The 13,997-nt window shown below is 40.0% G+C and overlaps 1 protein-coding gene across 1 annotated transcript in view; it reads right to left on the bottom strand.

Annotated features, from left to right (window-relative positions):
* The window catches only part of gdap2 (ganglioside induced differentiation associated protein 2), a 37,710-nt gene extending 24,279 nt beyond the window's left edge, over positions 1 to 13,431 (bottom strand). The window contains exons 1-6 of the mRNA XM_032567853.1: positions 13,288 to 13,431; positions 10,335 to 10,559; positions 4,197 to 4,336; positions 3,400 to 3,553; positions 2,110 to 2,198; positions 670 to 746 (exon numbers count right to left, since the gene is read on the bottom strand). Of these exons, the coding sequence (XP_032423744.1) occupies positions 670 to 746; positions 2,110 to 2,198; positions 3,400 to 3,553; positions 4,197 to 4,336; positions 10,335 to 10,516 (642 nt within the window). The 5' untranslated portion in view covers positions 10,517 to 10,559; positions 13,288 to 13,431. The remainder of the gene's footprint in view (positions 1 to 669; positions 747 to 2,109; positions 2,199 to 3,399; positions 3,554 to 4,196; positions 4,337 to 10,334; positions 10,560 to 13,287) is intronic.
* Between the last annotated feature and the right edge of the window lie 566 nt (positions 13,432 to 13,997).

Raw genomic sequence — 13,997 nt, 5'->3', positions numbered from 1 at the left:
GAGCATTTCATAATATTTGATAATAATGACTCAAAAACATTACATTTTATAATAAAAATTATCAGATGCATTTTCTTTTCTCAACTTCCCTCCAGTTCTCTGAACGACCACTTTGAAAAACACTGTCCTGGATGACACTGTCAGCTGAACTGCTAATCCACCTCATTTGTTTTTGCTGCTCCTCTCTGGCTGTGTGGTTAAAAAAACCAAACAGAGAGATGTTGGAGTTGAGGATATGATCAGTGGAAGAGATGGTTTAAACTTCCTCCATGAAGCCTCCTTTTTCAACTCTTCCTGGATTTGGGGTCAAAGTTCAGGTTCTATTCCAGCTTTTGACATGCTAATTTGCTGCTCCGAGTTGTAAAACCAACACCTTGTTGATACGGAAACGCATCGTATAAAAGGTAAAGACAAAGCAAATATCCCACCATCTGCACAGCATCCAAAAATGGAAGGAATAATTGTCAAAAAAAAAAAACAGCAGCAATGCCTCAACCAAAACAAAAACGATGAACAATAATTTACAGTCACTCCAACATGCTGACACCGTGTTTGAACATTTAAACGTAAACCAGACACAATTTCTGACACAGATTTTTATTGAATGTACTTTCTTCTAGTGTTTGTGAATAATTCTGTAGCGTTGGTAAGTATCGGTGTGATACCGACCTCCTCTGTGTCCGACACTGCGAACACCACCGTGTCGATGCTGTTTCCATGGTTCTCCAGGAAACGGCGCACTGTTCCTGTAAACACGGCAAACCAAAAGAACACGGTTGTTACTGGACGTATTGATGAGATCGGTACACCAAACGAAGCTCCCGCATCAAAACTTAACATTTGTTGCAGATTGGGTCACCATCGTTAAATACCCATCACAACTTACATTGATACTTGTTCACATAGGTGTTTTAAAGTGAAACTGTTACAAAGTCTATCAGTAATTCTGGTTGCAATGGATGTTTGGACAAATATACCTAGAGGTCAGACCAAGCAATGCCTAGAAGAATTGCAAAAACCCCCAACTAGAAGTGGAGAGAGAGGCTTTGAGGAAAACTGTGTTACATGCCGACATGTTTTTTGGAATCGGTCCAAAAGTCTGATACGAAATCTAAAAGTTTCTGCCATTCTTGTTGGGGTTAGAGAGGCCTGAGGAGTCGCAGTTGAATTACCAGATTAATACTGCCAACAAGGTGAACTAACATTAGCTTTACTTAGGAACATAGATGTTGTTCGGCTGAAACTACACTGCTAATTGCTGTTCCCATCCAATTCTTTGTCCAAATCTCATGAGAATTTTGAGAAGAAAAAAAAAAGGTGCGTTTCCATCTACTGGTTAGGAGAGAATCAACTGGGCTGCACAAGGCGTGATTTTGTCAAATGTAGACTCTACTGTATGCATGGCGTTAATATCGGTACCTGTTGCAAGCTAGCATGGACCACACCTCTCTGAGTTTTGTGCCCCTGGTAAGGCAGAGACTCACCAGTGAAAGGGAGCATTTGGTTATTTGGTAAATGTGTTTCCATCTCCCATTAAGCGAATCAAATCTTTTTCAGAAAAGCCAAAAAACCACCTCAAGTTAGCGTTAAAAACGTTTTTTGTGAAATTGAGGAAGTTATTTTGAATTTTACCATTTTAAATCAACCTTTTTTAATGCAATACTTCAAAATGCACATAAAAACTGTTGATGAAAACACTGTTAACATTAAGCTAACAGTGTTTCACTGATGTGAACATTTTCAGTCTGAGTTGATTTAGATCGCCACAAGCAGCCAAAACATTCATTGTGGAGATGACTAGCCTGTTACCTTTTAACACCCAGGTGTTTTCTTTCCTTTCCACTGAGCTCAAAGTCACATGACTTCTTTCCATGACAGCTAACAGAACTAATACCAGTAGCTTGTCACCGACTCACTCAATCCAGTGAGGAATGCATTGTTGCTGCTGGCAGGTAGTGGTTGTAGTTCTTGGGTGTGGTTCCTTTTAAACTTTTACTTTCCATTTCCTCTGTCGCAACATGTCTGTTACGCTAGCACAGAGTAAAAGAAGAGAAGAGTCTGCGTTTTCCTCAGAGCCTTAAGAGACAAACGCCTCTTGATGGGCCTTACTGAAAGCGATGTGTGCAGCGTCCTCCAGTGGATAGCCTCTTTTGGTTGTGGTCAGCACACAGAAGCCGACAGACGCCATCGACTGTTCTCTGAGAGGGATAGAAGAAAAAAAACAAAAACATTTTCATGGGTTTGTTTGCAAAAGAAAAAAATCAAATTGCAATCAAACCTCAGGGACATGTTTAATTCAAGATAGTGATATGTAATATAAGGCGGGCAAATATTAGAAATACAGCATGGTTAGACTTGGGACTTAGTCCACACACAGCTGGATATCTGGGAAGTCTTATGATTTTTATGGGATTTGGCCTTTCATCCACATGTAAACTCTGTTTACCGTCATAAAAACGATTGTTCATAAAAACTGCGACTGAAGTGGAAATTTGAACATCCTCCTTATTTGCATGGACACTGGAAACCGCAGACTCAGAGGCTGCATGACACTCCAGACGCTTTTTGCCTGTTTTTACAGGCCCAACATGGAGGCGCACTGCTGTTCAACCTCCATATATCCCAATCGATGGCGTCCAAATCGACACCGTCTTGACTTTTACTAATGTTAGAATAATAAAATGTCGTTTAACCTCTCTGTCTGGACACACAAATGAATCTCCTGGCACCATGTTTAATTCCTAACAGGAAGTTGTGGTTGTTTTGGAGGATTGTGATTGACTGGCACAGGTTTTAGCTTTGCACTACACCGCCCCCTATGGGTTTGGCATGTTTAAAACAACGTTCGGTTGTGTAATTCAGTGGGTTTGTGTGGATGAACACTTTTCCCAAACCAATCCAGTGTGTACAAGGTTATTTTTTCAAACAATGTGGCAGACATATTCACTTTTATAAATATCCAGCTACATGTGTAGAAAACCTAAGTTTCTTATTTAGTAAAAACTAAAGGCATTTTAAAACTAGCTAAGTTTAAAAGGTTCTGAAAAGAGGAAACGTCTGAGTAGCTTTTCACTTTCTAACGTTCTAATTTCTAAACTTTCTAAGTTTATTGTCCTTTCACTTTGACTTTAAAAGCCAAAACAGCTGCAGATTTGATTAATGATCCAACGTTTTAATTGTATTGTTTCTGGAAGAACTAGATTTGCTTTCTTTAAAAAAAAGAAAGAAAAAAAGCATGTTTATCGCACCAAGTCACATCTGTGAGGAAAGAAATGTTCAACAAAAGTGACGAACTGGACATCACTCAGGGTTGTTTCCCAGCCAGATGGAACCAGAGAGTGTGTTTGCGGGTGTGAAGAAGCTGGTCCGGATCAGACGGACTGAGTGGCCGGGTCTTACGCTGCCAGCTGCATGACGTTCCTGTAGCAGCTGAACAGAGAGCTCTCCGCTGCAGTCCTGTATTTGGCTTTGTACTTCGGTCCCACCGTGTGGATGATGAACCGTGCCGCCAGGTTGAAGCCTTTGGTCAGCTTGGCCTCGCCTGTCCGACATCCTGCACACAAAATACACCAGGTAGAACTTCTGCTTCACAAAAATACAGGGATTCACTGTTCTCACTTCTGATACCGACACCGATATCTGAGGTTTGGTATCGGCCGATAACGATCCGATACAGGAAAGCAGTGCTAAATTGGCTTAAAAGGTTCTTTTTAAAAAAAAAAATACACAGAAATAAATAATTATTCTTACTATTTGATAACTCTGCACCAGTACAGCACAATTAAATACACCAATAGATTCACAAGCCTGGTGAAACATGTAAAAATAACACAACTTTAATCTGTTCAGTCACTGCAATTAGGAGTATAACACCCAATGTAAAATAAATAATAAAGCATGCCGTCGCTCAGAGCACAAAGCATAGAATTAGACTGAATAGATCGGCCCTTAGGGATCAGTCACATTCTCAACGATACCTGATCTGGAATTTTTTTTAAATATCGGGATTGATAACAATATTAATATCAGATCGCTGAATCTATTTTGTGTTGGTCTATCACATAAAACCTTAACATGACTAAAATAAGCTCTCCTGGCCTCTATAGGTACAAATCTCCATATGAAACTTTTGCCTCTTTGTCTCCTGGCTCTTGATTTATTTTTATCCTCTCTGTTGCTCTTCCCTTCGGCTCTACCTTTGAGTTTCACGAGTTCTTCCCTCAGTTCAGGCCCGGCGAGCTGATGGATGCCGTCCGACACTGGATTCTTGTCGTTCAGTGACTCGTTGCTGGTGTTCACAATGGCAGTGCAGTTCAGCAGGGCAACGTCCCCGGTGCTGTCGCAGAGAAGAGAAAAAAAAAATGAAACAGTCGTTTAGACTTCCTTTAGACAGTCAAGGCGTGAAGATTTAGTCTATCCTGACCAAAGGATTATTAAACATGATTGAAAAATGATTGCAGAGGGAGAAAAAACAAGTTTGCCTGGGGTATACTAAATTGATTTCAAGAGGTACAAAGAGTTCTGATTTAATGATTGCACACCTTCGTAGTGGACATGAACTCAAAGTTAAGTATGGGCTTTTAATGGTGCATTTTACCGGCTATTTTTCCACCGAGCGATGACTGTGAAAGACACACTTTCACTGATTTTTCCAGTCTAAAGTTAGGTTCACAATGTCACATTTATTGTGTTTTTTTCTCTAATCCACACACACTACAAGGCTCAAATATATGTGTACACTCACAATGATGACTTTATTAGGGGTGTCCCGATACAAATCTTTAACCAGTATTGACCCGATACGATATCAGCACGAATCGTACATACTTTTATTACTTGTTTTGTAGCGTGGAATGGTAGAACAGGCTTCAAAAAGTGGTGCTACTCGAAAGGAGAACAGTAGTTAACAGAAACAGGTATGAGAACAACTGACCCGTTTATTATTAATCAGTGGGTCTGTGTTGGATAGAAACGCTGGAGCGCACCAACGCTTGGAGGGGAGTGCTTCCGTTGGAGATTTTACAGATTTTTGTTTTTCGGCTGATTTCCGATATCAATATATCAGATTGAGGCACCGAAAACTTTCTTGTTGCCTTGGCGTAATTTTTGTTCAAAATTTCACAACTCATCTGAATCGAAGAGCTTTTCACACCGAAAACCTGAGGTCAAAAGTAGGCCTGTCGCAATAAATCAATTTAATTGCATGATAAATTAAAACGGCTTCAGTAATTTCCATTTGCGTGATTTAACATTTGTTTCTTTTCATTCCTTCTACCAAAACTGGTCTGGTGTTTTGGTCCCAACCAAACCTTTTCTCTGAAGGACAATTTAGTTGGCAGAGGCTTCATAATTCATTTTATTTATTGTTTTTGTCGTTTTTTACATTTTTTGGGATATTTAAAATGTCTTCCAGTTCCAAATATTCATCAGAATTCAAGATTTATCGATATCTGAGAATGTGTTCTTCCATCATTATGCCGTTATCATATATGATTTGACAATAGTCTCAAAAACAATATTATCCTTATCGCAATAACCTCTGGGTCAACTTATCCTCCAGCAAAATCTGTTATTGCGACATGCCGAGTCAAAAGTAGGTCCAGGTGGTCAGACTGAATCAAGTTTTGCACCGACCTGCACAGAGACGGTGACGACCCAGAAGGAAGCGCCTGACCTTTGACATATACCTTGAAGCAAAGCAGATACTTACTGCTGCCCCCGAAGGCAAGTAAGAATGCTTTCTAGGGAGACACGGTTTAAAAAGTAGACACAATAGGGACTGAGGAACCATGAAGAAGGCCTACCTCCAAAATTTACATCAACAGATAGTTGAAACTTGGACAACTGAGTACTTGATGAGGACAATGAATGCAACATTGAAGCAGGATTTACAACACTAAGCTGGCTTCCTCTTCATTCCTGCCTGTAATTAATGGACTACGCTTCAGGTTAGATCAAAGCAGGAAACACAACAGACCTCATACGGCCTCACTATTTGCAACAAGAGCCAAACATCCAGTCTGAAATGTGACTTAAATTTTAAGTTGCCAACTTTTTCTGGTTTCACTGCAACTTACTGAGGGAAACCTGAACAAATGCTAATAGGGCTGTCTGTATGTAGTTTGTTTTAAGCACATTTCAGTAGAATGTGGCGTAAACATGACATAAGGAACAGGTCACATAATTTTGCAAATGCCCAAAATTAACATGATATTCTGACCTTCAACTCGACCTTCTGTTCTGACCAGAACTGTGAGTCAACTAATACAAAAGGAAATTAAAGCAGAAAAGGTCAAAATAGATGGAGTGAATCAGCAAAGAGGTTGACTCTGAGCAGTAAATAGCTCCAAAGAGAGAACCCCCCCCCAAAAAGGTTAAGTGTCATACAGGCCAAATGTCATCACTAATGACGTCGCATTCAACCATCTTACACAGTTCATTAGGTAAACTATTCCTCATTTAACTGCTTACTTTGTAAATCAGGGGCAAACATATAGAGAAAACCTATCGAGCTGACAGACCCTGCAAATACAGCAGTGGAGATTAAGTGTTTGTGTAAATGTTGCAGTTTTGTAATCACACTCTGGCCCCTGTGTTCTCCAAAAGGTCGTTGTAAGCAGCAGAAGGAATCCGTCCCGTTGACCTCACAAAGACACATAAGCTCGTCTTAAGCGGTCACAAGCTAAAAGGTGCCACCGCCCGCGGGCCGCTGGTTGCTGAACTCTGGTCATGTTACTGGAGCAGGAATGTGCCTCCTCCTGGTGGGGGCTGCTGCAACAACAAGGCTCCTACAGACAAGCTGCTGCAACAGGCAGCAAGTCAGTCAGGCCCCGGGGACATGATGCGGTCGTCCTTAAAGTCTTTAAAGTTTAGAATCGTCCATTGATTCTAAACCGGTCTGTGTGAAACATGGAGAGGTACTTTACACTTCTCACACACACTCTGGGCATAATCTAATCGAGTTAGTATTGGTGAAATGGCTGCCTCAAACTGCAGGAGTGTGGAAAAATGTTTGGCCCCTTATACATTTCTTCTGTCTTTTTTCAGATAACGACGTAGACAAGGTCGTCGGATTGCACTAAGGACAACACTCTTTGGTGTGGAAGTTGCTACCAAAGCTCAAAGTTAGCCATTTCCGATGAAGTACGATAAATCACAAAAGCTGCGACAGCTGCAGAAAAGGAAATAATGTTTTCTTTGGAAGCACGTCAAGCAAGAGAGCGAGATTTCCAGGACATCCCAGGAAAGTCTGAAGGTAAACGGCGGCGTTGTTCTGCCCATGGGGGAATCACACACGCAGTCCCCGCAGGGGCCACCAAAAATGTCAGGCTTGTAAAAAATCATCATAAATGTATCCAAACCCTGTCAATGGATTCAATACAAAAGTTGTTTTTTCTTCTTTTCTTTTTTTTTTTACTTGAGGAAAAGATGAATCTCCCGTTTCTCCTTGGTGACGCCCCCCCCCCCAGTGGTCCGTTTGATTTAATCTCATGTTTTGGCCAGAACCCGGCTTGCTGACGCTCAGAGCAGCAGCGTTGTTTCTGCGCTCCCAAACGGAGCCGAGTACACGTCCCCATTTTGAGCGAGAGCTTTCAAAGCACACGCCTCAAATTATTGTTCACCCACATAGACATGTGCGCCCAGATCAGTCTCACTGCGAGCGTAGATCGGTCCGGTGCGCTCACGTTGGCAGCAAAAATATAACATGAACGACTGCAGCTAATGATTATTTTAGTAATCAAGTATTATACTGATTATTCTGATTATGAATCAAGTATAAAAAATGTCACATTCTGCAGATTTTTTATTTAACCACTTAAACTTATTTCATACAATTTAGTGAAAACAATATCAGTTCCTTATGTAACAGGTATCCTGAATAAACCTTTTTAATTATTTTCCTTTTTTTAAAGAGCACCATTTTTGTTTATGGGGCTACGTTTGCTGTGACATGCAGCCGCAGCCACACCGTTACCTAAACAGGACTGAGAAAGAAGTCATAAGCAGCTCATTGTCACTTTTATCACAATTAAAAAATACCACAAAATATGATCAAACTTTAAAATCCATGTCACTCGGCCCTGACTGTTACCACCTTGTCCTTGCTTTTAAAATAGGAAGTCATGTTTATAGAGATCCCTCTCTCACACTCAGTGTGACATCAGCCCTGCGACCGCTCATGGCAGGAAGACTGAAATATTTTTGGAGCAGCGCTACAAATGATTGCGAAACGCTGCGTCTTCCTGTCAAAGATTTAAAAGCTGGAACTGACTTCGAAACATTCTCTAGGCGCATGGTACGAAAACAATTTGGTCCAGTAGTTTGTATTCAGCATGTCACAGAGAACTGCAGGAGTTATACAAAAACAAGATTAACAGTAGAAATGGTCCTATGAATTTGTTGCATTTGCTTCTGAAAATCTTTCAACCTTATGAATTGCTTAATTATTTGTTCTTTAATACAGCATATAAATGCTAAAATACTTTTAAAACAATGCTAATATTGAGCATTACCAGAGACATGGTGACAATACAGATACTTCTGTTATCTGCATTTGCAATGTGGCTCAGCGACCGTGACGAGTCCAATCTGTTAAAAACATGTTTCTATCAACCTCTTCTGAGGATTTCTGCTTCGTTGTGTCCAATCACAAAGGCCTGGATTGAGATGGTTGAACAACAACGTCAGTGTGAAAAAAGCCTAATCGTGACCCAGGATCAAAGTGCTGACAGGATAGATGACGTGGCTGGTGTTGGTCTCCAAGATTATTCAGGCCAACGACAACAACTGCGTAGTGCCTGGTTGAAATATCTTCTTACAGTTTGTCATCGAAGAAACACCTAGAAAACATTTTATTGCCAATTTATTTTGAAATCTATGCTTCCATTTTCTTCCATCTCATACTGATGTCTTGCTTTATGTTTCCCTTTCTTATACAATAACAATAAGTTCATAAAAGAAATTGAGTCTATAATATGACAAAGTGTGAAAAATAGAAATGTGAATATTTCGGTGTCTAGCTATTCGATTGGATTCGATTACGATATCTAGGGTCACGATTCGATTACAACGATTTTTGATTCTGAAATGTTTTTTATCCAGAAATGACTTTTAATTCAGGAACCAATTATTCTTCTCCAACAGTTTAGAGATTCCGTTTATTTTCCTCTCGTCTTTAACTGACCAGAGGAAAAGATGACGTAAACAAACAGAACATTAATTTAAAATAATTTTACATAGCTCCATTATGTGTCAAATTCCATCAGTAACTTAAATGATCAGTATGAGGCTAAGTTAGCCGTCTGTTTTTCCTTAAATAATAATAATAATAAGGGGGGTGTCCTGCCCCAAGTGGAGGAGTTTAAGTATCTCGGGATCTTGTTCACGAATGGGGGAAGAAGGGAGCGGGAGATCGACAGGCGGATTGGTGCAGCGTCTGCCGTTAAGCGGGCGCTGTACCGGTCCGTCGTGGTGAAGAGAGAGCTGAGCCCAAAAGCGAAGCTCTCGATTTACCGGTCGATCTACGTTCCCACCCTCATCTATGGTCATGAGCTTTGGGTCATGACCGAAAGAACGAGATCGCGGATAAAAGCGGCCGAAATGGGTTTCCTCCGTAGGGTGTCTTGGCTCTCCCTTAGAGATAGGGTGAGAAGCTCAGTCATCCAGGAGGGACTCAGAGTAGAGCCGCTGCTCCTTCACATCCAGAGGAGCCAGTTGAGGTGGCTCGGGCATCTGGTCAGGATGCCTCCTGGACGCCTCCCTGGTGAGGTGCTCCGGGCACGTCCCACCGGGAGGAGGCCCCGGGGAAGACCCAGGACACGCTGGAGGGACTATGTCTCTCGGCTGGCCTGGGAACGCCTCGGGATTCCCCCGGAGGAGCTGGAAGAAGTGGCTGGGGAGAGGGAAGTCTGGGCCTCCCTCCTGAAGCTGCTACCCCCGCGACCCGACCTCGGATAAGCGGAAGAAGATGGATGGATGGATGGATGGATGGATAATAATAATAATAAAAAAACAACTATCAAAAAATTATTCAAAATATAATTTTACAAAAAATTAGGTGGACAAAAATCGATTTTTGGGTATTTTGAATGACTCCAGAATTCCCATTAAGATGGAAATGTGATTCTCTATAGAATCCATTTCTTTCTGCGCCTCTGGTGAAAAAGTTCATGGGGACGAATATTTTTACTTTACTCTGTAAACAGATTCAGAAATGGAAGCAGGAACTGAGGCTGGAAAACACAACAGCTTATATTAAAAAAAAAAAAAAAGAAGAATTTTTTGTATTTCTGCGCTCTGCAGCGAGAGCATGAAGAAACACAGGAGTGACTCACTAGAGGATGATCTTGCGGTTGATGTCCGGTCTGAAAGGGAAGGGCGAGGGAAAGGCCTCCTGGCCGAGCGGGCCGTCCCCCTGGTCCAGCGGCGTCTCCTTGGCTTCCTCACTCGGCTGCTGTTGCCACACCGGAAGGGACTGGATATCCACAAACTGGGAGCGAGCCCCCAGAGGATCCATCCCACCGACCGGCGCTAGAAGCTCGCGCGGCGTCTCAGGGGAGCTGCGAAGCACATGGAGCGGTCACCGTAGTGCTAACCACGCCGCTCAGTGACTTGTGATCCACATGCCTGTTTTGTTAAACGTCAAAGTCCATTAAAATAAGTCTTAGATCGTTTATCTTCACCTGTACTGCCAGAACTTTTACCTTAAGGCCTAAACTATCCATTTTTGCTAAAAATGTTTGCGTGTGCTTCTTTTTTTTTCCCTATTTCAGTCACTCCATCAAACTAAAAAGAATGAAAAATTACAGCCTAAATACGAGTCATATGGAATAAGAATGTAAACGTAGTTACTGTTAATTTTACCAATTGGACACATGTTTCTACTCTAAACCAAGATCTCCAGTAAATCTCATAAGAGCAGATCCAAAATGTGGAGCATGCCTGACCCTGACGGCGCAGCACCAAGAAAAAGAAACAGAAGAAAATAGTCAAAAGAAGTTTGATATGAGTGGGGAGGGAATGCTTGTTTATTAAAGTGATAGAAAACTAGCTTGAAGCCATTGGAAGAATGTGATCTGGTGTGTTAAGACCAGTGATGGCGTAGTTACTTTGGAAAAGTAACTTTAATCGGATTACTAATTACTCCTTGAAAAAGTAACTTAGTTAGATTAATGATAACTTGATTTGGAAAGTAACTAAGTTACATTAAAAGTAACTTTTTTAGTTATTTTCAGCAGCTGCTAACAACAACGCTGTGAAAATTACATTGATCTTACAAAACTTCATTGTAAGTTATTTTATAATATTAACATCAACAAAGTATCTCCACTTATATGGTTGAACTGAAGAGGAGATTGTTTAAAGGTTACAACAGTACAAAAAAAAACTTTTGTATTTTGTGCGTTTCTATTGTCTGGAAAACTATAAATAGGATTTTAGACCCCCCCCCCTCTCTCCCTTCCCCCAGAGGAAATAGAAATAAATTACAAAAGAAAATAGTAACGCAAAGTGATTTCGATAAGTAGCTGTAGTCTGACTACTGGATTTGAAATAGCAACGCGTCAGATTACTCCTTACTGAAAAAAGTGGTCCGACGTCAGTAACCACTGGGCCGGTGTTGCTCAGATCAAGTTCTGTTGATCTGCTAAATCTAAAGGACGACTCTACTTATTAATATAATCCAAACTACTGAAGCATCGTCTGTATTTGTTTGCCTCAGATGGGCTTCACAGAGTTTCTGTATATAAAATCGTATTAAACTGCACAACAAGTGGACTCTGTTTTCTAATCAAGTGACTTGAGACGCTTTTGTTACGAGTTTGGTTCTTAGTTGTGCGATTTAAAAATATCCGTGAGTGTGCTGGTATTTTGGAATATCTTTGTAACAATAAAAATAATTTCCTTTCATCCTTACTTTACAAAAAACAAAGATCTTCACCGTTTTGTTGCACTGAAGCATGAAGCAAAGCAGCAATTGTATTCAAAATAATTCTACATGTACACATCTGTGCTACCTCGTCACTTTTGTCTCATCTGGCCACTTCCTTCAGTAACGAGTAATCTAACACGCTACCATTCCAAATCCAGTAATCAGACTTATCCAAATCACTGTGCGTTACTATTTTAGTCATTTTATTTCCTCTCCTTGGGGAGTGACCTCCGTTTCTACATTTATCAGCTGATCAGAAACATAAACAATGGAGGGAGGAGGGAGACGCGCGTTTTGTTGCTGGAAAATCAGAAACTATTTTCAGTTTCTGCCTCGTCCGATTATTATAAGACGAGGAAAAAAACAAAAAAAGGAATGCTGTGGGGTCGATTCTCCGTGTGCATGCCTGATTTCTCTCTGGGTACTCCGGCTTCCTTCCACAGTCCAAAAACATGGCTGCTGGGTTGACTAGTCTCACTGAACAGATTACAAATGATTTGTGCCTGAGGTGGAGGTTCAGCTTTTCTCAGAAAAACAACCCAAACAGAGCTGATGCGTGATGGCATCGATCCATAAACCCAACTGAAAATCTGAGGACTTGAAAACAGATTTTAAAGAAGCTCTCCTTCCAACCTGACGGAGCTTGAGCTATTATTGCGAAGAAGAAAACTAGACGAGTATTTCTGGTATAGGCACATCCCTAAAGATCCGGGAAGCCTTAACACCAATTTATTCGACTATTTTTGGGGATTTTACTTGCAATACTTGTTGAAAAGCATCGATCGTTTTCACTTTGATACACATCGTTGCATCCTGATATTTAAAAGTTACAAATGTGAGAGGATTCAAAAGGCTATGGTTAATTTTTTTTTTTTTTTGTTTACTAAAATTTTATTATTTTAATTGTTGTCGTCGTTTTGCGTCTTTTAAAATAGTTACAATTAGGGAAGGTTTTAGGTTACAATCAAATTTAATTTGCAACAATTACAGCTAATTAAATCTAGGCTAATACAATACCGAAGAAATTAGCCAAAAAAACAAAACAACAACAACAAAAAAGCAGGAATTTATCCTTAAATTTCTAACAGATTATAGCTTCGTGTCCATTTTCTGTAATGAATTTATGAGAGAGCAGGCCTCGAAGTAAATGAACCAATCAGAACTCTCTATATTAGTAAATATTAATAATTAATTACTGTCTCAAAATGTTGTAGTTTACACTTAATTATTCAGAGATAAAAAGCAATATTTCTGAAACATTTAGCATTCCTGTCCAGCTGAATCAGCAGACACCGTGTCCACGCTAAAAAAAAAAAAAGTATATATAATAAAAATGCATAAAAATATTGAACCAATACCTTAAAAGCTCAGGCGGGACTGTTTTTACGTTGAGTCGTCATTTTATTAAAGAAATTGACTCCAACAGCAAGAGAAACTGAGCTAAAAAGTCCCCTTCACCGTGGTTCACTCACTTAGCAATCATGTTAGTAGCAGAATGACGCTACGACGTACAGCGAAGCCGCAGCGTACCAATAACATCCGGTTGGGAAATTTCAAACTAAAAGTGATCAAATAGCAAAAAAGAACCAGTGAGTTTGTTTTCATTTTTGTTTTTCCAGTCATTTTTTTTTATTTCCCCCGTGAAATTTGTCGGCCTAAATATATTTTCCGTCTATAAATATATTTCAATATGTTTATGTTGAAATATATTTTCAACAAATACATTTTCTGTCTGGAAAATATAGAGAACATAAAGGGTTGTGGAGAAAAACACAGAAAAAGATCATCTTATTTTTTTGTAATAAAGCTATTTCCCATACTGCTAAATTATTGTAACATATAATTTCTACAGAAATGTAATTTATAACATTTAATTTGATCTTTTGCAGTATTATTAGGGTAAAGTAAAAATCATAGAAGTGTTAAACAAACCATGGACTCAGTTGCAAACTTCAGGCATCATTGCACATATATTATTCCTTCTTATCATTATGTTGAGGAATTAATTGAGTAGTGGTGCTAGTAGTGGCTTGCTACTTTAATTGGGTAGCCATCTAGCATTCAGCTT

Source organism: Xiphophorus hellerii, chromosome 7 (genome assembly GCF_003331165.1).
Source record: "Xiphophorus hellerii strain 12219 chromosome 7, Xiphophorus_hellerii-4.1, whole genome shotgun sequence".
NCBI classification, from domain to species: domain Eukaryota; kingdom Metazoa; phylum Chordata; class Actinopteri; order Cyprinodontiformes; family Poeciliidae; genus Xiphophorus; species Xiphophorus hellerii.
This window is presented reverse-complemented; position numbering and strand designations above follow the sequence as displayed.